Genomic DNA, 25,199 nt, shown 5'->3' on the forward strand with positions numbered 1-25,199 from the left:
GCAGAAATGTGTCCATCATAAACAGTGAATGAGAATCTTACTATCAGTAAAGGCTTTAAGCTGAAGTGTGTTGATCTTTTTGGTCCTCTGCTTGTGCTCTGGGTGCACGCCTTTAGGGCTTCTATGAAACTGAACGAAATTCCCATTTTGTGCTACATATGAGGATTGAATGAAAAGTATTGCCTCCGCCTTCGTAACTCCCCAACAGATGGCAGTACTGGTTTGTGGCAGGTCCTGGCTCGTTCAGTAGACTCTCCTCTACAGTTTCATTTGGTGGGAAGCCTTAGCATTGAACGGTTGTGTTGTTAAAGTGCGAAGTATGGAACCCTGCACAGATGGTCGGTCTTTGCGACTTAAGCAATGTGCAGTCATTGAATTCCTTACAGCAGAAGGTGTCACCCCAAAGGAGATTCATCAGACAATGCAAGCTGTTTATGGTGATTGTGTTGATGTGAGTATTGCACATCATTGGGCAAGTAAGTTTAAAGATGTTGAGGTGGGAACATCTGCTGTCAAGAATCCAGTGACTGCACGTTGTTTAAGTCACATTGACCGACCGTTTGCCCAGGGTTCCATACTTCGCACTTTAACAACACAACCGTTCAATGCTAAGGCTTCCCGCCAAATGGAACTGTGGAGGAGAGTCTACTGAACAAGCCAGTACCTGCCACAGACCAGGACTGCCATCTGTTGAGGAGCTACGTTTTTTATTTATTTATTTATTATTTAAACTTATATGCCCTCACTCCCCTAGGGCTCGGGGTGGCTTACAAGAAAGGCTAAAATCTAACAATTTAAAAACATCTTTAAAATATTTTTTTTAAAAAATCTTAAAAACACTCCCCCAAGGCTCGGAGTGGCTTACAAAAACAAGTTTATAGTTGAAAGAGGGAAAGTTTCAACTCTCTTACTAGTTTTGGAGAATTTTGCAGTCATTGGGATTGCCAAGTGAAAAACAAAACAGGGCTCCTCTCTCTTTAATGGTAGGTTTTTTTATATATATATATAACAAGCAACACCTGCTTGTTACCATGTCTGCACAACTCTTAAAGAGACGGGAACCCTGTATGGTTTTTCACCTGGCAAAATAAAATCCTTGGCACCTAAGAATGGAGCCAATGTTTGACCAGCAATATTTGCTCCTTTTAGGGTTTCTGTTCACACTGCACAGTTATACCATTATGACGCCACTTTAACTGCTATAGTGACATCCTATGGTATCTTGAAATATGCAGTTTTGGGAGTGCTATTTAGAATTTCCAGCCTGGGAGTTCTAGTGCTCAGCAAATCATACATTCTGTAGTTTCCTGACGTGCATCTACACGTTGTATAAATAATGTAGTTTGGAAGCATTTTAAGTGCCGTGGCACAATGCTATGGAATCAAGCGAGGTTTAATTTTACAAGATGTTTAGTCTCCTCTGCCAAAGAGTGCTGGTTACTCACCAAAATACAAATCCCAGAATTCCATAGCATTTGAATTTAACTGCCATGGCTCAATGCTATCGGATTATGGCAATTGTGAAAGAATTAAGATATTGAGTGCCAAGATTTAATTGAATACTAAAGTTAGGATTGTTAATTCCATTGTATATCCCATATACAATGTCTTTAGAATTCCATAGCATTGAGTCATGGCAATTAAAATGCTTTCAAACTGCATTAATTCTATAATGCAGACACACACCCCTGGCAGTTAAAGTCGAACCATAGTGCCCAAACACAAGACAACACAGCTTCATAGCGGAAAAAGAAGGCCCTTTATTATCCCTGAATTGCGTTACAATACTGCAGGTAGTTTCATTTTGGGAAGATCTGTATCTCCCGGTAATCGATCCAGTCCAAAACCTGGCGTGTAAAAAGCTCTATCATGCAGAGACAATTATTGCTGCCGTTATTTCGTATTTACAGTATAAACACCGAAGGGAAACTGGGTTTCCGTTACCATTCTCAGTGCAAAGACAACAGGCGAGTAACTAGGAAACCCGGAGCCCTCCTTTAAGGATGGAAAACCATCTGCCTTGCATTGCCAACACTGAAAGAAGAAGGGGATGACACCTTTTCCGAACCAAATCATACTAGGAGATCCATGTCATTGTATTTCTCATTTCTCTATACGGTTTGGAAGCTGAATGGCGAAGAAAGCGGATGGCAAAAGGATCAACTCATCTGAAATATGGCGCTCGAAGAGAATTCTATGGCAAAAAGACCAATAAATGGGTTCTAGAGCAAATCAGGGATGAACTCTCCTTAAAACCCAAAATGACGAAACTGATGCTGTTGTACTTTGGACATATCATGACTCAGACAGTGCTTGGCAACATGGAAAACAGTATGAAAAAAGGAAGACCGCATTACTGGTGGATTGAGTCGAGCATGGCTGCCCTGAGTTTGCAAGACCTGAGCAGAGGACAGGAGGTCTTTCAGGTCTCTCATTTATAGGGTCACCATAAATCAAAGCCAATGTCAAAGTAACTAACAACAAATCTCCTTCAAGGAAGCAAAATCATGACTCTCTGGATATCATTGGACTGCAAATCCCATCATCCCTGGTTGGAAACGACACTGAAGTTGAATCAATGGCAAGTGACAACACAAGCAGGTGAAGGTTCATTGGGGAGTCAATATCCACAGTCTATATATGTGCCAATATATAATGCTTATATATCATTTCCAAAACTCCTGAAGCATCATTATGGCACCAATATTGACTTTTTGCCTGAGGGAAAGTCTTCAACGGGCTTCAATTGTGCTTTTTGTATCCCTTTCAAAGAAACTGCAAAGACTCACAACTCAATCTACGTGGAAACAGTTAAGGTTAGGGATGGAAAGAATATTTCGATGTAAAACGGTTGGAACAAAAGACTTCTGGATTGTTGGAAGACCCTGAGAAGGAGAGTGCTTGAGAAGTGCGGATCTTTGCAGTCCAGGATTTATTTTGCGTAAAAGAAACACGTGTGGCTTTTTTTCCAACAGAGAAAGACACTTTCCGCATAGAAAGCCAGTTTCAGAACAAGAAAGAACTTTTTTGAGGCTCAAAATGTTCCGTTTCTTGCACAGAGAACTTGTTTTCTCTATAGAAAATTGTGTTTGCTGTGCATAAAACAAATAAAACAATGGCATTACTTGTACACAATGGGTTCCAAATGGTTGAAAAGTTTTTGGAAATTTTGCAGTTTTCACTGACATCCTCACTACAAGGAGAAAAATGATAAAACAGCCTGTATTGCTATACTCTTGTAAGTCACTTTGAGTCTCCTTATTGAGAGAGAGAGACTGGATTTAGAATGAATAAAATAATAATGATAATATTCATTCTTGCTTGCAAGAATTTGCATCCCTAGCTAAGATTCCCCCAGTTCCTACTATGAGAAAGACTGCATTGCCTATTCAAGGTGCATCTACACTGTAAAATTAATGGCATTTGACAACAGTTTAATAGCTATAGCTCAATGCTGTTTAATCGTGAAGGTTGTTGTTTGGTAAGGCACCAGCACTCTTTGCAAGAGAAGGCTGCACACCTTATAAAACTACAGTTCTCATGATTCCACAGCACTGAGCCATGCTGGTTAAAGTTGTGTCAAACTGCACTAATTTGACAGTGTAGCTACAGCCTTACATAAAAGAAAAATCTCAACGCAGCTGATGGAGTGATATGTGCCTCTGAGCCATATTGGAAGATTATGAAAAGAAATCACAAACATAGGAGAATGCATTGTTCGGCAAACTGCCCAAGGACCTCTAAGCAGTCTTTCCCAAACTTGGGGAAGCTGAGGCATATCTCCTGCCCTGGAATTAAAACTAGAAGCCTGTGACACTTTTGCATGCCCAACAAGGAGTAAAAGTAAAGGTATCAGTGTGACCTTTACACCAGTTACTTCTGCAAAGTCAGAACATTGAGCCTCTTTTTAATTACCATATATACTCATGTATGGGTTAAGGGCAAAGTTTGGAACCCAAATTATAGATTTTGAAGTGACCGATGGATAAGTTGAGGGTCATTCAACAGAGAAGGGAAAACACCACTGCTGCCAGGCATTTGAAAAGCCCCAAAGCCGTGTTTCTCAAACTCTTCTCCTCCAGATGTTTTGGACTTCAGTTCCCACAATTCCTAACAGCTGGTAAGCTGGCTGGGATTTCTAGGAGCAGAAGTCTAGGAGCTGGGATTTCTAGAAGCCAAGAAACACTGCTCCAAAGAAAGAATGGTTCCTTTTTGGATAAGAATTAAGATACAGTGCTCACCTTGACACATGGATAAGTTGACCCAGGGTTATGTTTTTGACTAACATTTGCAGACTTATACATGTGTATATAGGGTAGATTATTGGAGGTCACTAGAGCTTTTGACTGCTAACTACAGTGTTCCAACAGCACCTAAGAGCAGTTCTCTGATAAGATATTTTTGGAAGCGTATACAGTACAACCCCTGTATATGTGGGATCTATACTGTGATTTCATTTGTCCCCATTCTGGCAAAATATGGCCAATGTAGGCATTTTCTAACATAACAATGGTATTATTAGGCCAGAAGTCCTTCATTCCAATAGGATTGACTTATCCATGGCTTCGTGTACCTAGGTTATGTCCAAGAACATATTCCCCATGAGTTTGAACTGTATGCAACACAGGTGTGTTCCTCATGGGTGGTGTTGTCAAAGGTTTGTATACTGACAATGCTTGATGAGTTGTGGCCTTGACACTCCTGGCATGGGCACATTGTCAGACAACCACGGTGACAACCAAGTCAATTAGCCAGTGGAGTTTTGTAGAGTCCGAGGTAGAAAATCAGATGCGTTCTAGAGCAGATGATGTCTCTGTGGGTGATGTCCCATTGTGTCTGAGATACTTCCTTTCTGAGAGATTGGTGTCCATCCTGGGAAGACATGTAGTCATCCAGGGGCAAAGCCATCACTGTTGTCGTCGGTGCCAAAAGTTCCCAAATGCCCAAATGGCACAAATTGAGGCAGGCGGCAGAGTGTCCACCTGGAGAGTTGCATAGAGATGGCCAATGGGCTCCCATTTCCTGAAGTTGCAGCCATGGAGGAGCAGGAAGAAGGAGCTGATGTTTTGACATAGATGCTTTGCTTCAATTGAATTGAACGACTCTAGTCCAAAACACAGACCATTAAGAAGGGGACAGTGATACAGAAAAGTTATTTCCCCCAAAGCATTTCTTTCCCATCATGGCTTTTGCTCATACAGTTACAGTATACAGTTTTATCTTGTTGCCCCACAACAGCAGAAGGTTGGACTAGGCAACTCTTGTAGCATTTTCCAAGTCTATGAAATATAAGAGTCTATGAAAAATACACTGGTGAAGCAAAAGTGGCCTTCCTCAACTCTTAACTCTTATATTGGAGACAGCAACGCAATTAGCTAACTTTAGACTCTGGATTTCATGGAACTCAATCCCATCTAAGTCCTAACCTGAGCCAAACATGGAATCACTTGGGTGGACCTATATATCAACTCTTCATTCAGTAATCAATTCAGTGCAGTTGGGACATGGTATCCCCCGGCATGAGGCTCTTTAGAAGATAAGTGAGCCTTGCTATCTTTGAAGTTTCCCCTTGCCCCTTTGCTCCCAATTCTGCCCCAAAGTCTTACTCTGATGGTAACATTGGCTACAGATAGACAATACATTTTTTAAAAGAGAGAATTAAAGGTGACTTATGTTCCTATAGCCCCATCTACATTGACCACTTAATGCAACTTGCAGTGGCCAGACAACAAACTCCCACAAAAGTGCACAAAAGAAACCCTTTAATGCACATCAGTGCTTTGTGTTATCATCATACGGGCTTCAGTCTGGTTCCAGGATTTCCTATGTAATTGTCTACATAATGAAACCACTTTTTCCAATACCAACTGCATTAAGTGGTCAGTGTGGATGGGGCCTTAAACATATTCTCATTTATTGACCCATAAAATAGTGGCCAAGAGGCAGAGAGATAACTAGATTGGAGCAGCTTGGGCCCTCATCCAAGACTGGAATTCATGGTACAGTAGAGTCCAACTTATCCGACATCTGCTTATCCAACATTCTGGATTATCCAACGCAGTTTGCCACCTGCCCCAATCCAAAACTGTTTCTCTAGACAGCAAGGATTGAACTTTTTATGGATTTAATTTCCGACAATGTTGCTACTGTAAGTTCATTTTATGCAATTCTATCTTTATTTGTAGTCAATTTGTTAGTAGCCAATGTTTTTGTAGTCAATGTTTTCAATATATTGCGATGTTTTGGTGTTAAATTCATAAATACAGTAATTACGACATAACGTTACCATGCTTTGGACTGCTTTTTCTGTTGATTTGTTGTCAAACATGATGTTTTGGTGCTTAATTTGTAAAATCATAACATAATTTGACATTTAATAGGCTTTTCCTTAATCCCTCCTTATTATCCAATATCTTCGCTTATGCAACATTCTGCCGGCCCGTTTATGTTGGATAAGTGAGACGCTACTGTACTTCTAAATTCATCAAACCACCCTTTCTCTGATTGTAAAATAAGAGCGAATTGCCCTTTTCACTGCCTCCAAGGACCTTTTCACAGGACATAATTATAGCACTATGATCCCATTTTCATTCCAAGAGTGCGGACAAAATTTGGTATCTCTCAGCAGTGCAAGAACTCTGGGGACTGGGTGAAAACTTCTTGGGATGGGTGAGAAGAATTCTTACATAGGGGACAATGCCTTCATTCTAACTCTACCCTCATAGCTACACTGTGATTCAGAGGGGGAAAAAATATTCAATGGATTGTAACCATGTAGCAAGTGATGAGGAATGCTGGAATGCATTGGGAGGGTTATATGGTCCCCATCCTGCAACACTAGGGCTGGGTGAACCAAATTTCTGATGAAGTGGGGAGTTTGAGATGTTCCCATTCCTGGACTACAGCTCCCAGAACCCAAGTGGCCATGCTTGCTGGGGATGCTGGGGATGGTTCTCCCCAAAAAGCAATGTTTCCAAGCTTTCACTCAGTATAAGGCAGTTCAGTGACTTACGTTCTGGCCAAATAGTGTTTCTTTAAAAGACTACAAAAACCCTGTTGGACATAGATGAAAGTCAATGGATGAGATGAGATCCTGCTTTTCAGATTCCTCTGAACTGTTTTTTTCTTTTCTTTCTCTTCTTCTTTTTAAACAATCACTGCGCAAATATCATCTGCTGCTAGCCTTATCTCATGCATCTGCTGCCTGCTACCGACATCAACCCCCTCTTGACTAAAATGCATGCATGCAAAGAAAATACATTTTTTCCACTTCCTCCCCCCTCCCCACCCGCTCCCCTTATGAGTTGGTAAAGAATAAATAGCATAAATAGGATAAATTAGAACATTTAAATAGATATTTCTAAATTTATGGCAGCAGCTGCCCCCTTCTCATTCGCTCGGATTTTTTTCCCTTCTTCTTTTAAAAAGAACTTCCTCGTCAAAAGGAAACAGATGGGCCATTCAAATCCTCCCCCCACCCCACACTCCCTTCCCCACATGAATGGTGTGAATAGCACCCCGATCCCGTGCCTCCGATTGGCTGGCAAAGGTGCCAAGGAGAGAGCTGAGCAGAGAGGCTTCCAGATTTGCTGAAATGCCAAGAAAAATGGGCCACACCATCCCCATTTGCTGGAGCCAGAGGGAGAACATAGGCATGGAGTAGACGTGGCCATGGACCATCGCAGTTTTGCAGAAGCAAACCATGATGTGCTCCAAAATGCCACCACTGCTGAACCAGATTCTTAACAATGCAATAAATATCTGAGAAACAGCTACATGAAAATCAACTGGACTCTCCTTCTTGACCTTTTCAATCCTTTGCCTTACTGAAATCACAAAAAAATGAATAGGTCTGTTGTGCCACAGTGACCAGCCCTATCATTGGGTAGAATAGCTGAATCATTGAAACCTCATTGAAACACACAGTTTACCCCACATTATAATCTGGAAATCCTTGGGTATCATTTTGGATATCTAAGGCCCCATTTACAATGTCATATAAATCAGTTGAACTGTGTTACAATGGGTTGTTGTGTGTTTTCCAGGCTGTATGGCCATGTTCCAGAAGTATGCTCTCCTGACATTTCGCCCACATCTATGGCAGGCATCCTCAGAGGTTGTGAGGTTGTGAGGTATGGAGAAAGTATGGAGAAAGTTTCTTCATACCTCACAACCTCTGAGGATGCCTGCCATAGATGTGGGTGAAACGTCAGGAGCGAATACTTCTGGAACATGGCCATACAGCCCGGAAAACACACAACAACCCTGTGATCCTGGCCATGAAAGCCTTCGACAACATACTGTGTTACAATGGTCAGTGCAAACTCATATAATGCAGACTGAACTGGATTATGTGAGTCTTCTACAGTGCAATATAATCCAGTTCAATGCAGTTACTCTGCATTATATGGCAGTGTAAATTGGGCCATGAATTTGCCTTTGGGTCCTGATTGGGGATCTGGGCCAGTTTAGACAAGGCCTGAGCATTGCGGGTTAGCAAAGGGAGGACTTTGTCCACCAAATAACAAATCTGCCCCCTTTTGAAACTTTTTCAGTCCCAATTTTCTAGCATTTCAGAAATTTAAAACTTCAACGGAATATTTAGAAGTATACTCTAGGCATTCAAAGAATAATAAAGAGTCATTCAAAGTAATAGAAGGACCATGATGGTGGAATAGAATAGTACTTTATGTTCCCGAAGGTGGTTAATTTTCAATGTCTCTCACTCTCTGTAATGCTAGAAATTTTAAGGGAAATGCCATTCAAGAGGAAGAATTCTTATTTAAATGCAATGCTCCCCTTCTCCCATATTCCTGCAGAGTTATGGAAGATGCTCAAAGGTTCCTCCGTAAAACTGATGAACAAAGAGATCCTTCAACTCCAGATCTAGATTACATCCATTAGAATTTCCAGATAACCTAGACTGGGTCTGGATGAACTTCCTCACTGTGAGAGAGCTGTTCAGCAGTGGAACTCCCTGCCCCAGAGTGTGGTGGAGGCTCCTTCTTTGGAGGCTTTTAAGCAGAGGCTGGATGGCCATCTGTCGGGGGTGCTTTGAATGCGATTTCCTGCTTCTTGGCGGTGGGTTGGACTAGATGGCCCATGAGGTCTCTTCCAACTCTATTATTCTATGATTCTATGATCTAAGATGGAAAATTGTTGAGAGTTCCTTGCGTCGAAGAGGGAATTTCAGCAGGAGTTGTCGAAACGTATACATTGTTGTGACCAGTATTCTACACCAACTATTTAGCTGAGTAATGCTAAGACCTCATCTATACTGCCATATGATGCAGTTTGAAACTGATTCATATGAGGGTACACTGTTTCAAACTGCATATATGGTAGTATAGATGGGGCCTAATTTAACAAAAGGTGCATCTAAACTGTAAAATTAATGCTGTTCGACACTATTGATATATTTGGAGCCTCCAGTGGCGCAGCAGATTAAACTGCTAAGCTGATGAACTTGCTGACCAAAAGGTCAACAGTTCGAATCCAGGGAGTAGGGTGAGCTCCTGCTGTTAGCCCCAGCCTCTGCCAACCTAGCTGTTCAAAAACATGCAAATGTGAGTAGATCAATAGGTACCACTCTGGCAGGAAGGTAACGGTGTACCATGCAGTCATGCCAGCAACATGACCTTGGAGGTGTCTATGGACAATGCCGGCTCAGAAATGAAGATGAGCACCAACCTCCAGAGTCAGACATGACTTAATGTCAGGGGAATATCTTTGCCTATTTATTATATTTATAGTCTGCTTTCTCTCACCTGAAGGGTACTCAAGAGTGCTTCACACTACTCTAACTACCATTGCACAATGCTATGGAATCATGGGCATTGTAGTTTTATAAGGTCTGTAGCCTGCCAATAAGGACTGGTGCTTCACCAAACTATACAACTCTCAGGATTCCATAGCACTGAGCTGTGACAATTATAGTGGTATCAAACTGCATTAATTCAACAGTGTAGATGCACTCACAGTAACCTCTCCTGCCCTGACCTCCACAAACCTAATGAAAACATTCTCCTTCTCTCCATGCAGTTGATGCTGACAAAGCAGACTGGGGTGGAGTAACAATTGTGACAACAGTGTCACAGTTGTGACTTAAGTAGGAATGATGAATTATCTAGATTTACAGGGATGTTGTATATTTTCTGGGTTGTATGGCCATGTTCCAGAAGTATTCTCTCCTGATGATTCACCCACATCTATGGCAGGCATCCTCAGAGGATGCCTGCCATAGATGTGGGCGAAACATCAGGAGAGAATACTTCTGGAACATGGCCATATAACCCGGAAAACATACAACAACCCTGTGATCCTGGCCATGAAAGCCTTTGACAACATATCTAGATTTAGTTTGCAACCTAACTACAGTAGAGTCTCACTTATCCAACACTCGCTTATCCAACGTTCTGGATTATCCAAGCCATTTTTGTAGTCAATGTTTTCAATACATCGTGATATTTTGGTGCTAAATTCGTAAATACAGTAATTACTACATAGCATTACTGCGTATTGAATTACTTTTTCTGTCAAATTTGTTGTTAAACATGATGATTTGGTGCTTAATTTGTAAAATCATAACCTAATTTGATGTGTAATAGGCTTTTCCTTAATCCCTCTTTATTATCCAACATATTCACTTATCCAACGTTCTGACGGCCCGTTTATGTTGGATAAGTGAGACTCTACTGTAATTGAAAATGCCAGAAATTTCCAGATTTTGTCCCTGGTAGATGTACTCCTGGTCAATTTATTTTAACCCAGGATAAGAAGAGGAACAAAATCTAGAACATTTCAATAATTCAGGATGGACTCTCATTCATCTGTAACTATTCTGTATTCACAATCACTCTTTAAGGTGATCTGTATTGTAAAATTAATCCAGTTTGACCCTACTTTAACTTCCACAATGCCATGAAATCGTCAAAGTTGAGGTTTGACAAGGTCTTCAGCTTTCTCTGCCAAAGAGTGCTGATCCCTCACCAAACTACAACTCCCAGGATTCTATCACATGGAGCCATGGAAATTAAAATTGTGTCAGACTGCATTCATTTTCCAGTGCACCTAAGTCTAGCAAACTAAGCAGCGGACACTTCTCAGCCTCAGAGGAAGGCAATGAACAAATCTTGCCAAGAAAACCCCAGAATCAGTTCACCCTTGAGTTGCTCTAAGTAAGAAACAACTTGAAAGCAAACAATGGTAGAACAATACATGCCTACACTATTATTTTTCCATCAAGCTCACTGGATGAGACTTATCCTAGTTTGATGTCTGAATTAAATTTCCAGTTGCCTCTCAAGCTATATGTAATACCAATCTGGATGTTTTGTCTTGGTGCGAACGGTAACCAAGTTTGGCAAGCCTGTTTCATATGCATTCATTTACAGAGTATCGTACCCCACCTGGCAATCATGCATGTGCTAAGAAATTCTCCCTCCCGTCCAGCTATTTTTGCTGCGCATCTCAGATCCTTCATTCAAATACAAAAGAAAATCCCATTTTCACGACACTCAGTAGATAATATGGTAATCTCTTCCTTGCGTTCAAAACCGTGAACAGACGCCTCACTGAACCATTCCGTACCTGACATTCGACAGCAGCACACACACACACAACCCCATTTTCACAATCCCCTTTGTCAGGTTTTCACAGCTTATATGCATTTGTTCTGTACTCCCGAGGCAGCCGCTTCCCAAGAGCGCGACACTGAAACGTTTTGTTCTTCCCCCCGAAAAGGGGAGAAGGAGCAGCACTGAAATAAATACTGTAAATAAATTAAACAATAAATAAACCCACAGTCCCCACCCCACCCCGCCCCGAGTTGTCTGAAAAAGAGAAAAGAGATCCCGTCTTTCTTCTTCTCTTTCAGCAATCCTGAAAAACAGTCAAGTGTCGCCTTGCTTCGGAGAACATCCGACCCTTTCCAGCAAGACCGGATAACGTTATTGCTTCAGTTGATGATATGGAAAAGGGAGGAGGGAAAAAAAGAAAACAGGATTCAAATGTTGTTGGAGCTCAGTGTTGACTGTCAATCTCCTTCCAAACTCATAAAAGTGTTGGATGAAGGAAGAGCATCCAGTGAACTGACAACATCCAAGGTTCTCTCCAAGAACATCCTTCTCCTAACTGAATGATTTGCAGTTCATTCCCAAAGCCCTGAGGTTGCCATACCTTTTAACCTTTTGTAATGGAAAACTGGGATATGTGTGGTAAAGCAACGTCAGAGTGGGTCCAAGTAGCCAGAATTATTATTATGGAAGAACAGACAAGCGTGGAGGTGCTGCAGCAGTTTCCTTTTGCTTGAGTCTACAGGGAAGCGCAAGATTCAATCTGCTCCTCTCTGTTCTGCTGAGTTAACCATGTGCAAACTAGTTTTCCAATTAGGACTCATTTTGCAGCAATTGGAGTCAGCTGAGGACAAAGGTGGAAGTGGGCAGGAAACCAGGATATGTTAAAAGCAGCTGAGAAAGCTGGATCGGTTTGGTTGCACTCGTGTTCTCCTTTTGCTTTCTTTGCTTAACTTCGGATCCCTGAATGTGGCTGGCGGGGGTCCCTTTTGCTCCCAGGACGAGAGGAAAGGGCCTCTCAGTTTTCCATTTCGCAGCTGTGCTCAGCCCCCTTGAAGCAGGCCGACTCGTAGTGCTTGTTGAGGTACGACTTGAGGGCGAAGGTCTTCTCGCACTGCTTGCACTTGTAGTGCTTGAAGGCTGAGTGGGTCTGCATGTGGGCTCGCAGGTTGGAGCGGTCAGCAAAGGCCTTGCCGCAGTGAGAGCAGCCAAAAGGTTTCTCGCCCGTGTGGGAGCGCATGTGTCCTTGCAGCAGCCAGGGCCGGCTGAAAGCCTTACCACAGACATCGCACTTGTGTTTCAGGTTGTGGGTCAGGATGTGCATGGCCAGCGCTGGCATAGAGACATATGCCTTGTTGCAGGTTGGGCACTTCCTCGCCATCTTGCTGTCCAGGCTGCGGTGGGTCTGCTTGTGCCGGCTGAGGTTGGACGACGTGGCATAGGTCTTGCCGCACTCATTGCAGGAGTGGCGGTGGTTCCCCCGCCGAGGGCCTTCACTCCGGCGCCGGGAGCGCCCGTCGGTGATGAAGAAGGCATCCATCGAGTAGCTCTCGGTGACGGCAGCCTCGCCATGGAAGTAGTGGGAGGAGAGGCTGGACTGGGGGCTCTCCGGGTCGCTGTAATCCTCATGGATTGGCACGTAGATCGGGTCCGAGGAGGGCAAGTGGAGCCCCGGCTTCTTCTTCTCGTTCTTATAGCCGGACGATGAGAGGCAACTTTGGAGATAACCTATGAGACACAATAGAGATTGTGTTAATAGAGAGGTTAGCAAAAGAGTTTCAGAAAATCACAGATGCCCAGAAACATGGGCTTGAGCTCTCACATAGTCCTTTCCCCTTGTTCTAACCAACATGGCATGCCAATTTATATGCAGACACAAAATAGTGCATCAAAGGTTGGGGGGATTTACCTGGCCTGTAGCCAGAAAAAAAAAGGTGAGGGTAGGGGGAGGAAATAATTTTTTTAGCAAATCATGAAGAGTAGGTCCATAACACAAAATAATTTAAATTCTATTACTTATTCGATATTTTATATAGACTAAATTAAATCAAATTTCTATTTTAGCTACAAATGTTCAAGTCTAAAAGACCCGGAAAATGGCTTTTAATTGCTGATTTAGTGGTTAAAGAAGAATACCACAATGCCTGTTGGAAACACAAGATGGTTTTTCTGCAGGTGTCATATTTTTCCATTTTCTACTACACAGGCCAAATTCTTCCATCAGTGTGTCGGTATCTCGAAGGCGTTCATTGTAAAGTTCTATGCATTTGTTCAAATTGGATTTTAGATGCTACAATTAATATGGAGGAACACGTGCGGTTCCTGAACTACTTCCCTGTGCCTTGTAAGCCTTTCTTGAAGCTGACTGCAGAAAAAGTCCAGAAATGGGATGTATACATTTATTCTACAATATTCCATTGGGGTTGGTGAAATTGCCTAGATGTTGCTTTTACAAGTCTGCCTTGAACAGATGTGATGAATCCTAATTTCTCTACCCATAGACTCCACCACTGACCTTGGTGTGTCAAAGATCTCCTACAATTCGTTCACAGATTCTGTGTGTATCTCCCTGGTTTTTCTACGAGACTGTCAACATGTTGCAGATTACAGAAAATATCCATATCTATTCTTGCTGATGTTTAGCTAAGCTCAAGAAATGATGAAAGACACATTTTTAGGATGTGTATAGTTACTAGAAATTCAGCATTCAGGACAGCTAAAAGGAGTCCAGATTGGGAAGAGGTATCACAGTTGTACAGAGGACTCTCTTTTAGTTCTTCAAATGTTCTCACCACCACTGTACAGTTCAACGGAATGTAAAATTGCATCATCTTGCTCAATTCAGGGAAACAGTCTACCATCCGAGTTGCTGTGAGTTTTCTGAGCTGTGGCCATCTTCCAGAAGCATTCTCTCCTGACATTTTGCCCACATCTATGGCAGGCATCCTCAGAGGTTGTGAGGTCTGTTGGAAACTAGGCAAGAGGAGTTTAAGTATCTGTGGAATGTCCAGGGTGTGAGAAAAAACTATTGTCTCTTTGCAGCAAGTGTATGTTGCAGTTGGCCACCTTGATTATCATTTATACCACAGAGTCATGCTGTATGACTTACATTTCTAGAGAGGTTTCAGTTTTGTGGGGGTCCTGTGCCTGTAACCTCAGCAAATGTGGATAGGTGACTCTAATTGGGATTGTTCCTGCCAAATTGGGAAAGTTGGAGGATGGATAGTAAGAAGTGCTCTTCTTAAGTATCTTGACCATCTCCCCAGAGCACAGCAGGCACCCATTGCCATTCATTTCTTCTCAGTCAGCCTTCCCCAACCTGGGGCTCATCAACACTAATGTTTTATCATGAAAAGGGGGTGAATCATCTCTGTTGCAGCTGCAAAACACACACACACAGCTGACTTGGATTAACACAGATCAAGATTGCTTAATGCAGCCTCGAACTGCATTAATTTGCAGGTTGATCAATTATCCTCCAGAATCTGGAGCAAAAAGTGACTTCGGGTCTGTGTAAGAAGTCTGGGCCAGTTCAGAGGCAGACCCAGCTGCAAATGTTTACACGGCCACCCCGTGTTCCCCAGATTTAGGCAGCCTGTGAGCATGGGATGGCATTCACCATTCCCCTTCGGCTCTCATCATAGCCATGGACAGCTAGTGACATGGCTAGTGTCTGTCACTTGTTGCCTGGAGTGACGTTGGTGATTGGAGAAGAGAAGGGACAATTCCCCCTCTTTTCTTCCCTGGTCTACATCACTCCAGGTGATGAGCGATGAACACTAGCCACGTCATGCCTGCTGACCACTACAACAACGAGAATGGGATGGGAATGCTAAGGATGACTATCCAGCACCATTAAACTGACAGTCAAAACCATCATGGGGCCGATCTGAAGTTTGACACTCCGGATTACCCCCAGAATGTATGATCTTGGAGCTAACTGCTCTTGGTGGGACCACACTTCCTATCCTCCCCAGCTATCTTGGCTGAAAGCATGTGCCAAATATCTCCAGAGGTCATTCAGTGGAAGAAGGCTTTACTAGTCTACTTGGTAGCCAATGCCATATATTCTTCCTTTATATATATATCACATACATGGACAAGTGTGCTGACCCGACTCAGCTCGGCGTCTCCCTCCATCAGTGGAGAGGAAATTGGACAAGAAAGGCTGGCAAAGGAGGCTACCTCTTGCTTTTCCACTTTAGTTCCTCTTATTTCCCCAGAGAAGGCAGGACAAGCACATCTTATTGCTGTGGAAAGGCATGCATGATGCTCCTTTGTTTGCCGAGCTCTATCCAAGCCTTATGCGCCCGGTGCTGGCAGAATTAGCTGCTTTCGAAAGCTTCGCTGGAAAAGGAAATTAGCTCTCTCTGTGTGTCTGTACCAGAGAGAGATTTCTTTTTCTTTAATCCCCCAGGTTTTTCGTTTCCCAATAAATGTATTTTGCATTCTGCTAGCCGAGATATGGGAGCCCAGCCTCCTGCATTGCACCTTGGGTTATGCCCTGTTTTCAGACTTAACAGATCCAACATAGCCCAGTGGACAGAGCCTGGAAAGCCTATTTCTTAGGAATCTATATTTTTCACATAGCAAAAAAGATATTAAAGCTGTGCAGGAGTTTGCAGCAATCCAGCCAAAACAGCCTGCAACAATGGAAAGTAAAAGCATATAAACTCTAAAAATAGTTGGATGATATCACATAAAAAATTCATAAAGTATTGATGAAATTCATGTTTGGACTTGGGCCTCAGCTCCAAAATATCTCATAATATATGCAAATACAAGTATAGTAGAGTCTCACTTATCCAACATAAACGGGCTGGCAAATTGTTGGATAAGCGAATATGTTGGATAATAAGGAGGGATTAAAGAAAAGCCTATTAAACATCAAATTACATTATAATTTTACAAATTAAGCACCAAAACATCATGTTTTACAACAAATCAACAGAAAAAGCAGTTCAATACACAGCATTGTTATGTAGTAATTACTGTACGTACGAATTTAGCACGAAAACATCACAATGTATTGAAAAGATTCACTACAAAAACATTGACTACTAAAAGGCAGATTGCGTTTGATAATCCAGAACATTGGATAAGCGAATATTGGATAAGTGAGACTCTACTGTATTCCAAAATCCAATAATCTTCGAAATCCAGAACACACATGGTCCTAAGCATTTTGAATAAGGGATACTTAACCTTTAGTTTATAGTTTCAGTTGAATGCCCAGTGAATTGAAGTATGTAGGAAGGAAGTGCAATATAGTGGTTTATATGTTGAATTATGATTCTGGAAGACCAGGGTTCGAATTCCCACTTGGCTATGGAAACCCACTGTGTGATCCTGGGCAAAGTCACACTCTCTCAGCCTCAGAGGAAAGGTAAAGATAAAGGTTTCCCCTGATGTAAAGTCCAGTAGTGTCCGACTCTGGGGGTTGGTGCTTATCTCCATTTCTAAGCTGAAGAGCCGGCATTGTCCGTAGACACCTCCAAGGTCATGTGGCCGGCACGACTGCATGGCGCGCTGTTACCTTCTTGCTGGAGCGGTACCTATTGATCTACTCACATTTGCATGTTTTTGAACTGCTAGGTTGGCAGAAGCTGGGGCTAACAGGTGGCACTCATTATGCTCCCTGGATTTGAACCTGTGACCTTTCGGTCTGCAAGTTCAGCAGCTCAGCACTTTAACACACTGTGCCACCGGGGGCAGAGTAAAGCCACTCGGTAAAAGAACCATAAGTGTATTTTGACATCCCATTTGAGTACTAGACATACAACTTGGAGAGACCAAGGTTTCAATCTCTGTTCAGCCATGGATACAGTCCCTCAGCCTCAGAGTAAAACAAAGGCAGAATTCAGAGCAACTCTAGCCAGGAAAACCTCATAAAAAGTCTGAAACAATTTGAAGACTCACAACAACAAGAACCGTCTCTATTCTTAAGAAAAATGCAATGGAAGAGACATGGGATGGAGGAGGCCAGCTTCATTTGCAGTTCTCCAAAGTGTCCAGTAAGAGGAGCCTTTGTGCAAAAGAAAGCGGGCTTCCAGCAAATCCCACCCCCTCCAGCAAAACCTCTATCAACAATTCATCTGCAGCATTTTTTGCCATAATTTCCTATGCTTCAAGCTGGGGGTGAATGCCTCTCCTCTCCGATGCGCACATGTGCAAACACATTATTGTGCGCCATGCGGTGCCCAGTTCTTCCATCTGAAAAACCCCGGGGAGTCTTAACTCCAAACTGCTGACAACAGGCCACTGGATACTCTTGCTTCCCAAGCATTGGTTGTAAGCAGAATAACCAGAGCAGGGCAAGCTTTTCTAGGCAAATGGATGGAGCTGAACGAGAGTGATCAGTCTTCCCAAAATGTGCCAACCTCTTGCAGCAGGAAAAAAAATAGCTACAGCTACTCACTCGCTGCTTCCTTTAAGAATAAAATTAGTGCAAGTCCTGAATTTCATAAGGTTTGGAGCCTTCTCTTCTCACGAGTGCTGAGCCCTCCCCAGATTACAACTCCCAACATCCCATACTATTGAGCCATGGCAGTTAAAGCAGTATCAAACTGCATTAATTCTACAGTGTGGATGCACCTTAAGAAAGAGAGAACTGTCTGCTTCCAAATTAGGGGTGCCAAGGTTTTGCTCTATTGCTTATTTCTTTCCAAAGAAAGGACAGCAACAGTATCTCTAAACAGAGGATGGATTTGCTGAGGACCAAAAACAATTCCACTGAAACCACTCGTTGAACAGATCTACACTGTCTTGTCATGCAATTTGGAACTGTATTATATGGTCAGTGCAGACACATATAATGCAGCTTAATTGCATTGAATGCATTATATAATGTATCCAATGCCATATAGTGCAGGAACTGCATTATGTGGTCAATGTAGATTCAGCCTATGCTGTCTTTTGAAGGTCAAAATCACAAAATCTTATGCTGGTCTATGACAGTAAAGAAAGATTCACAAAGTGGAAATGACCTTATTTCCATGACTCTACTCCTGTGTCCCTTCTAGAATATCAGTTTTGTGTGCAGTTCTGTATGAACAGATTATATATATATCTACACACACGTATACACATTAGACACTTCTTTGGGCTTTCTGTCAAGGCAAGAAGGTGTCCTTGGCTATGGGTTAAAAATTCACATTTTCTGCTGATGTTGGGGGTGATGTTGGGAATGTGACCTTCAAGGGATTTAGCCGATATCGCCTTCTTTCTTCCCTCCCAGACTCAAGCTTTCTCTCCTCTCTTTCTCTGCTTTGCTCTCTTGTTTACCAAGTGTAGTCACACACAGGTTGGTGGGAAAAAAATAGAAAGCGAAATTGCTTTCCTCAGCAATTTTTCACACCTTCCCCGGAAAGCGCAGCATGGTTGCCCTCCCTCCTTCGTTCTCCTTGAACCGAGAGCTTGCAAACTCTTTCAGGAAAAGGCTCTTCCATCCCCAAGGGTGCAAAAAAGGAGACGTGTACATCGATGGGAATCGCTCATTCTGTGCTTCTTGCCTCGCAAGCGGCTCGAAATGATTATCACAAAATGAGTTCCTTATCTCTGGTGTGCTGCGCAGGTGAATTTGGAAAAGGATGGAGCCTGCCGGAGGCGGAAGCATATGGGAAATGCACTCTGTGCAGCCTCAGAGGGTCTTTAAGGAACGGGCAGGGATATCTTAAATTCTAGATACTTTAAGCCAACTTGCCCTATTTTGAAACCCAAAATCACAGCAGTATTGTGAGCACTGTGCAGGAAATGCTCTCTGTGCATGCTCAGAGGTGCTTTAAGAATGCTATGTGAAAACTAGCTCTGTTCCAAAACCAAAAATACTGATTGTATTGTAAGCACAGAGCCTCCAAATCTTCCTGTTTGCCTGGGACACTCCTAATTAATCCTCTGCCATCTCCTTTGTCCAGCTAAAGGTGGATCTACACTGCAAAATGAATGCAGATTGACTAATTGAACTGCCATGGCTCAGTGCTATGGAATACTGAAATTTGTAGTTTGCGTAGGCACCAGAGAAGGCTAAAGAAGGCCTTATGAAACTACACCTCCTAGGATTCCATACCATTGAGCCATGGCAGTTCAAGAGGTGCCAAACTACATTAATTCTACAATGTACATACAGCCTATGAATGACATTAACACTTTGGATGTCATTTTGCCCTTTTCAGTAGTTCAGGCAAATGCAAACTGCTGCAGGATTTCCAAGGTTGTGTCTACACTGTTGAAGTAATGCAGTTTGACACCACTACGTGCCATGGCTCCGTGCAATGTCATTTGAGGCGGCACCAGCTCTCTTCGGCAGAGAAAGCTAAAGATTTTTTAAAACTCCAACTACTATTATTCCATAGCATAGAGATATAGCAATTAAAGTGGCACCAAAATGTTATTTCTACAGTGTAGTAAAGGTAAAGGTTTCCCCCTGACTTAATGTCCAGTCATTGGGTTGGTGCTCAGCTCCATTTCTAAGCCAAAGAGCTGGTGTTGTCCGTAGACACCTCCAAGGTCATGTTGCTGGCATGACGGCATGGAGCACAATTAGCTTCCTGCTGAAGCGATTCCTACTAATCTACTCAAATTTGCATGTTTTTCGAATTGCTAGGTTGTCAGGAGCTGGGACTAACAGCGGGCACTCACTCTGCTCCCCTGATTTGAACCTGTGACCTTTCGGTCCGCAAGTTCAGCAGCTCAGCGCTTTAACACGCTGCGCCACCGGGGGCTCCAAAAATGCACCCTTAACTTGTGTTAATAGCCTTGTCTTCACTGCCATATAATGCATAATAGATGCACATAATGCAGTTCAACGCAACTAAACTGCCATTGATGAACTAGTTTAAAGCTGCATTATATGGCCAAGGTAGACTCATATAATGCAATCTAAATGGATTGAACTGGATTACAAGACTTTATACCAGGCCTGGGCAAACTTCGGCCCTCCAGGTGTTTTGGACTTCAACTCCCACAATTCCTAACAGCCTACCGGCTGTTAGGAATTGTGGGAGTTGAAGTCCAAAACACCTGGAGGGCCAAAGTTTGTCCATTCCTGGTCTACGCTGATCATATAGTGCAGTTTCAAACTGGATTATATGGCAGTGTAGATGGGGCCTGCATTATGAGTCTACATGTCATGTCATCGATAAGTTTCCGATCTGGGCATATTCTGGTTTTCATCCTAGGAAACGTATGAGCAGAACTGGAAAGCGAGTCTTATCCCAGCTTGTGTTTTCTTTTCCTCATCTTGGTTGAAGATGATTCAAGGAAGCAAGCCCTAATGCTTGCTTGCTGCAGAACCGGCCCCATTAAGCCTCTGACCTACCTTGCTTCCTGGTGCAAAAAATAAAAATAAAATAATGAAGGCATTTGCTCAGTTGGTACTCAGTCAGCATGATTCAAACCTGTATGTGCTGGTATGCTCCAGAAGCACTTCTCTTCTCTTCTCAAGGGCACCCCTGCCTCTATCGAGAAAGAAATAGCATGCGGCGTTTTTATGCTTGGCTCAGCTTTTTCATGCTATGGGAAAAAAGGAGGCCTCAAAGCTCCTGAGCAGGTATTTCTGAATTAAGGGGAGAGAAAGTAGGGGAAAAAGAGGGGGAGGGAGAGGGAAGGAAAGAGCCAGCCAGTCCTAATGCGAGCGAGAGAGCACTCTTTCATTCCCTCTCATGCTTTTCCCCCCCTGACTCTTGAGATTCCTCCTTGAGATCACTTGACATTGATTGCTCCTTAATGCAGTCAAAGTGCCTCTCTTTCCTGGTTCACAAAGGGAAGATTCCTCCTCTCCCCCTCCCTATGTGTTTTTTCAATGCACACTTATGCCCTGAGTGGGGACTCGGCCGTGTGGAAAGGATGCTCGCAGGCGGGCCTTTCTGTGCGATCAATGCGCCACCTCAGAAAGGGCAGGATCCACCCCGATGCGCCAGGCACCTGTGACCTCCATGTGCCACTGCTTGGCTTGAGCGGATGGGGAAAGGCAAAGAAGGGGAGAGAAGGAATGAGTCGCCATGGCCGGGGGTAAGCGTTGTCAGGTCCAATTAGGCTTGCTGTTGCCTCCAAGTCGGCTGCGATTTATGGAAACCCTGTCCTAGGGTTTTCTTGGCACGATTTGCTAGGCTTCCTATGGCTTTTCTGTTAGGTTGAGGAGCATGACTTGCCCAAGGTCGCTTAGCAGGCTTCTGTGTCTGAGCAAGGATTTCAACCCCAGAGGCTAAGTCTAATGCGCAAAGTGCGTCATCACACTGACTCTTCACCATAGTTGTTGTGTGCCTTCAAGCTGCTTCTGACCTATGGTGACCCTAAGGCTGATAGAGGTTGGGAATCATAGAAACATAGAGCTGGAAGAGACCACAAAGGCCATCCAGTCCAACCCAATTTTGCCAGGCAGGAAAACCCAATCCAAACCCTCCCAACAGAAGGCTATCCAGCCTCTGCTTAAAAGCCTACAGAGAATTTGACTGTACCAATTTAACTTTGAGTCTAGAATTATTTGCCATCAAGTCAACATTAACTTATGGTGACCCCATAGTGTCTTAGAAATATAGAGTTGGAAGAGACCCCAGGGGCCATCCAGTCCAACCCTATTCTGCCATTGAGGCAGGCTGTGGCGCAGGCTGGAGAGCAGCTGCAATGAATCACTGCAATGAATCACTCTGACCAGGAGGTCATGAGTTCGAGGCCTGCTCGGAGCCTATGTTTGTCTTGTCTTTGTTCTATGTTTAAAGGCATTGAATGTTTGCCTATATGTGTAATGTGATCCGCCCTGAGTCCCCTTCGGGGTGAGAAGGGCGGAATATAAATGCTGTTAATAAATAAATAAATTTAGGAAGACACAATCCAAGCACTCCTGGCAGATGGCCGCCCAGCCTCTGCTTCAAAGCCTCCAAAGAGGGAGTCTCCACCACATTCCCAGGTGGTGTGTTCCACATTCAAATAGCTCTTATTACAATGATGGGCAATCTTTTGCGCTTGGTGTGTCAAAATTCACCAAAAAACCTAGCATGACTTGGGTGGTGTGCCACTTCGGAAAAAAACCCCATAATTTTGCAATATGTATAGTTTAAATAACAAAAATGTTGTTACAAAAATAATTGTAATATATAACTGTATTCAATAAATCAAAAACTATTTACTACCCTTATTTCCATGTACAACAATCTATGGTCCCTCTTGCAGTTTCCACGCTGATTTCTCTCTATTCTAGTTTCAATGTAGTCATGAATAATGAATAATATAATAATAGTAATAATATAATAATATACTACAATAATAATAGAATAATAGAATGATATAATAATAATCTATCTATCTCTCTATATACAGTAGAGTCTCACTTATCCAGCATTCACTTATCCAACGTTCTGGATTATCCAACGCATTTTTGTAGTCAATGTTTTCAATACATCATGATATTTTGGTGCTAAATTCGTGAATACAGTAATTACTACGTAGCATTACTGCGTATTGAACTACTTTTTCTGTCAAATTTGTTGTCTAACATGATGTTTTGGTGTTTAATTTGTAAAATCATAACCTAATTTGGTGTTTAATAGGCTTCTCCTTAATCTCTCCTTATTATCCAGCATATTCGCTTATCCAACATTTTGCCGGACCGTTTATGTTGAATAAGTGAGACTCTACTGTGTATATATGTGTATATATGTGTGTATATATATATATATATAAATGTAATGTGCATAATTCCCATGGAGTAGACAACAAAACCACTGGACCAAATCACACCAAATTTGGCCACAAAAGACATACTCATCCAGTCAATCTGCATGTGGCAGCGTGGCAGCAAAAATGGCTAGGCGTGTCCGTGCTGACACGCGTGTCATAGGTTGGCCATCACTGTCTTATTATCAGGACATTCTTCCTAATGTTAAAATGGAAATGTCAATGATAGGCGAATCTAATACATAGTTTTCGGGGGCTGAGGGTGTTTGACTTCTATGGGCTCATACAGTGGGTTTTCATGGCCAACCAGAGATCCAAACACTGGTCTCCAGAAGTTGTAGTTTAACACTGTGCAACAAATCACAGAGATGGAAGAAACCACAAAGGCCAACCAGTCCAATTCCTTCTGCCATGTAGGAAGACACAACCAAAGCCCTAATGACATATGGTGACCCCATAGTATCTTAGAAATATAGAGTTGGAAGAGACCCGAGGGGCCATCCAGTACAACCCCATTCTGCCATACAGGAATACACAATTCAAAGCTCTCCCAACAGATAACCATCCATCCTCTGTTTAAAAAGCTCCAAAGAAGGTGATTCTATCACACTGACATGATTTGAAGACATGCTACAGCAACAAAAGCAGTTTAAACAACACATCGTGTAAAAGATAAAAACTACTTAATTAGCTATATTTTTAAAATGAACCTGATATGGTTACAAAGGGCAGTTACAACATAATAAAGGTGATAGAGTAGACCTCAGTTTAAAGGTCCCTCTACCTGGCCAGTTAAGAGTCCATAGCTGGGTATAGTTCAAAATACTGTCAAGGGAAAACTAGGGCCCAAATCCTAATGATAATTCTGACTAGAATAGAGCTATTGAATCAACTGGATTGGCCAATGTATAGATTCTCCATTCCGCAATTGAGCCAATGGGGCTCCTCCACCTGGGATCACTTGAAATGTCTTGATTTGATTTTGCAGTAGTTTTTATTATTGTGCCATTGCCTTTCTTGGATGCCGAGAGAGTGTGACTTGGACAAAGTGGATTTCTATGGCTCAATGACAATTCAAACCTTGATCACAACTGAACGCTTAAACCACTGCACAAAGGTTTTTTTAAAAAAAAAAAAAAATTGTGTCAGAAACAACTTGAGAACATACTAGGCTGTGATGCAGGACCGGGCTGTGGCGTAGCTGGTTAGTAGCCAGCTGTAATAAATCACTACTGACTGAGAAGTCATGAGTTCAAAGCCATCCCGGGTCGGAGTGAGCTCCCGGCCATTAAATAGTCTAGCTTGCTGTTGACCTATGCAGCCCGAATGACAGTTGCATCTGTCGAGTAGGAAATTGAGGTACCGCTTTATGTGGGGAGGTTAATTTAACTAATTTACGGCACCATAAAAATGTCCTGCAGCGTGTGTGCGGAAGAATGAGGAAGTACTCCATCAAGGACTCGGTGTCACAAGTAGATGGTGAAGCGGCAGCTCCCCCTGTGGCCAGAATCGAGTATACCTTCATGAAGCTGGAATGTTAAATTGCCACTGTTTCTGTGTTGTATGTCTAATGGCATTGAATGTTTGCCGTGTATATGTGCATTGTGATCCGCTCTGAGTCCCCTTCGGGGTGAGAAAGAAGGGTGGAATATAAATACTATAAATAAATAAATAAATGAATACTGCAAGTCACTTCTGGTGTGAGAGAATTGACCATCTACAGAGACGTTGCCCAGTGGACGCCCGGATGTGTTACCATCCTGCTGGGGGGCAACTGTCAGGTCAGTAATCCAACTTTGTGTCACCGTGGCTCCTTATCCTCCACCAAGGATAAAATTCCTCAGTTGGGGGTCTATAAATTATCCCTTCCTTCCTTCCTTCCTTCCTTCGCTCCTTCCTTCCTTCCTTCCTTTTCTCCTTCCTTCCTTCCTGCCTTCCTTCCTTCCTTCCTTCCTT

At 42.8% G+C, this 25,199-nt stretch overlaps 1 protein-coding gene across 1 annotated transcript in view; it reads right to left on the bottom strand.

Annotated features, from left to right (window-relative positions):
• Positions 1-1,740: 1,740 nt before the first annotated feature.
• Positions 1,741-25,199, bottom strand: part of scrt2 (scratch family transcriptional repressor 2) — a 36,834-nt gene continuing 13,375 nt past the window's right edge. The window contains exon 2 of the mRNA XM_062979108.1: positions 1,741-13,301. Coding sequence (XP_062835178.1) covers positions 12,592-13,301 — 710 coding nt within the window. The 3' untranslated portion in view covers positions 1,741-12,591. The remainder of the gene's footprint in view (positions 13,302-25,199) is intronic.

Source organism: Anolis carolinensis, chromosome 4 (genome assembly GCF_035594765.1).
Source record: "Anolis carolinensis isolate JA03-04 chromosome 4, rAnoCar3.1.pri, whole genome shotgun sequence".
NCBI lineage: Eukaryota > Metazoa > Chordata > Lepidosauria > Squamata > Dactyloidae > Anolis > Anolis carolinensis.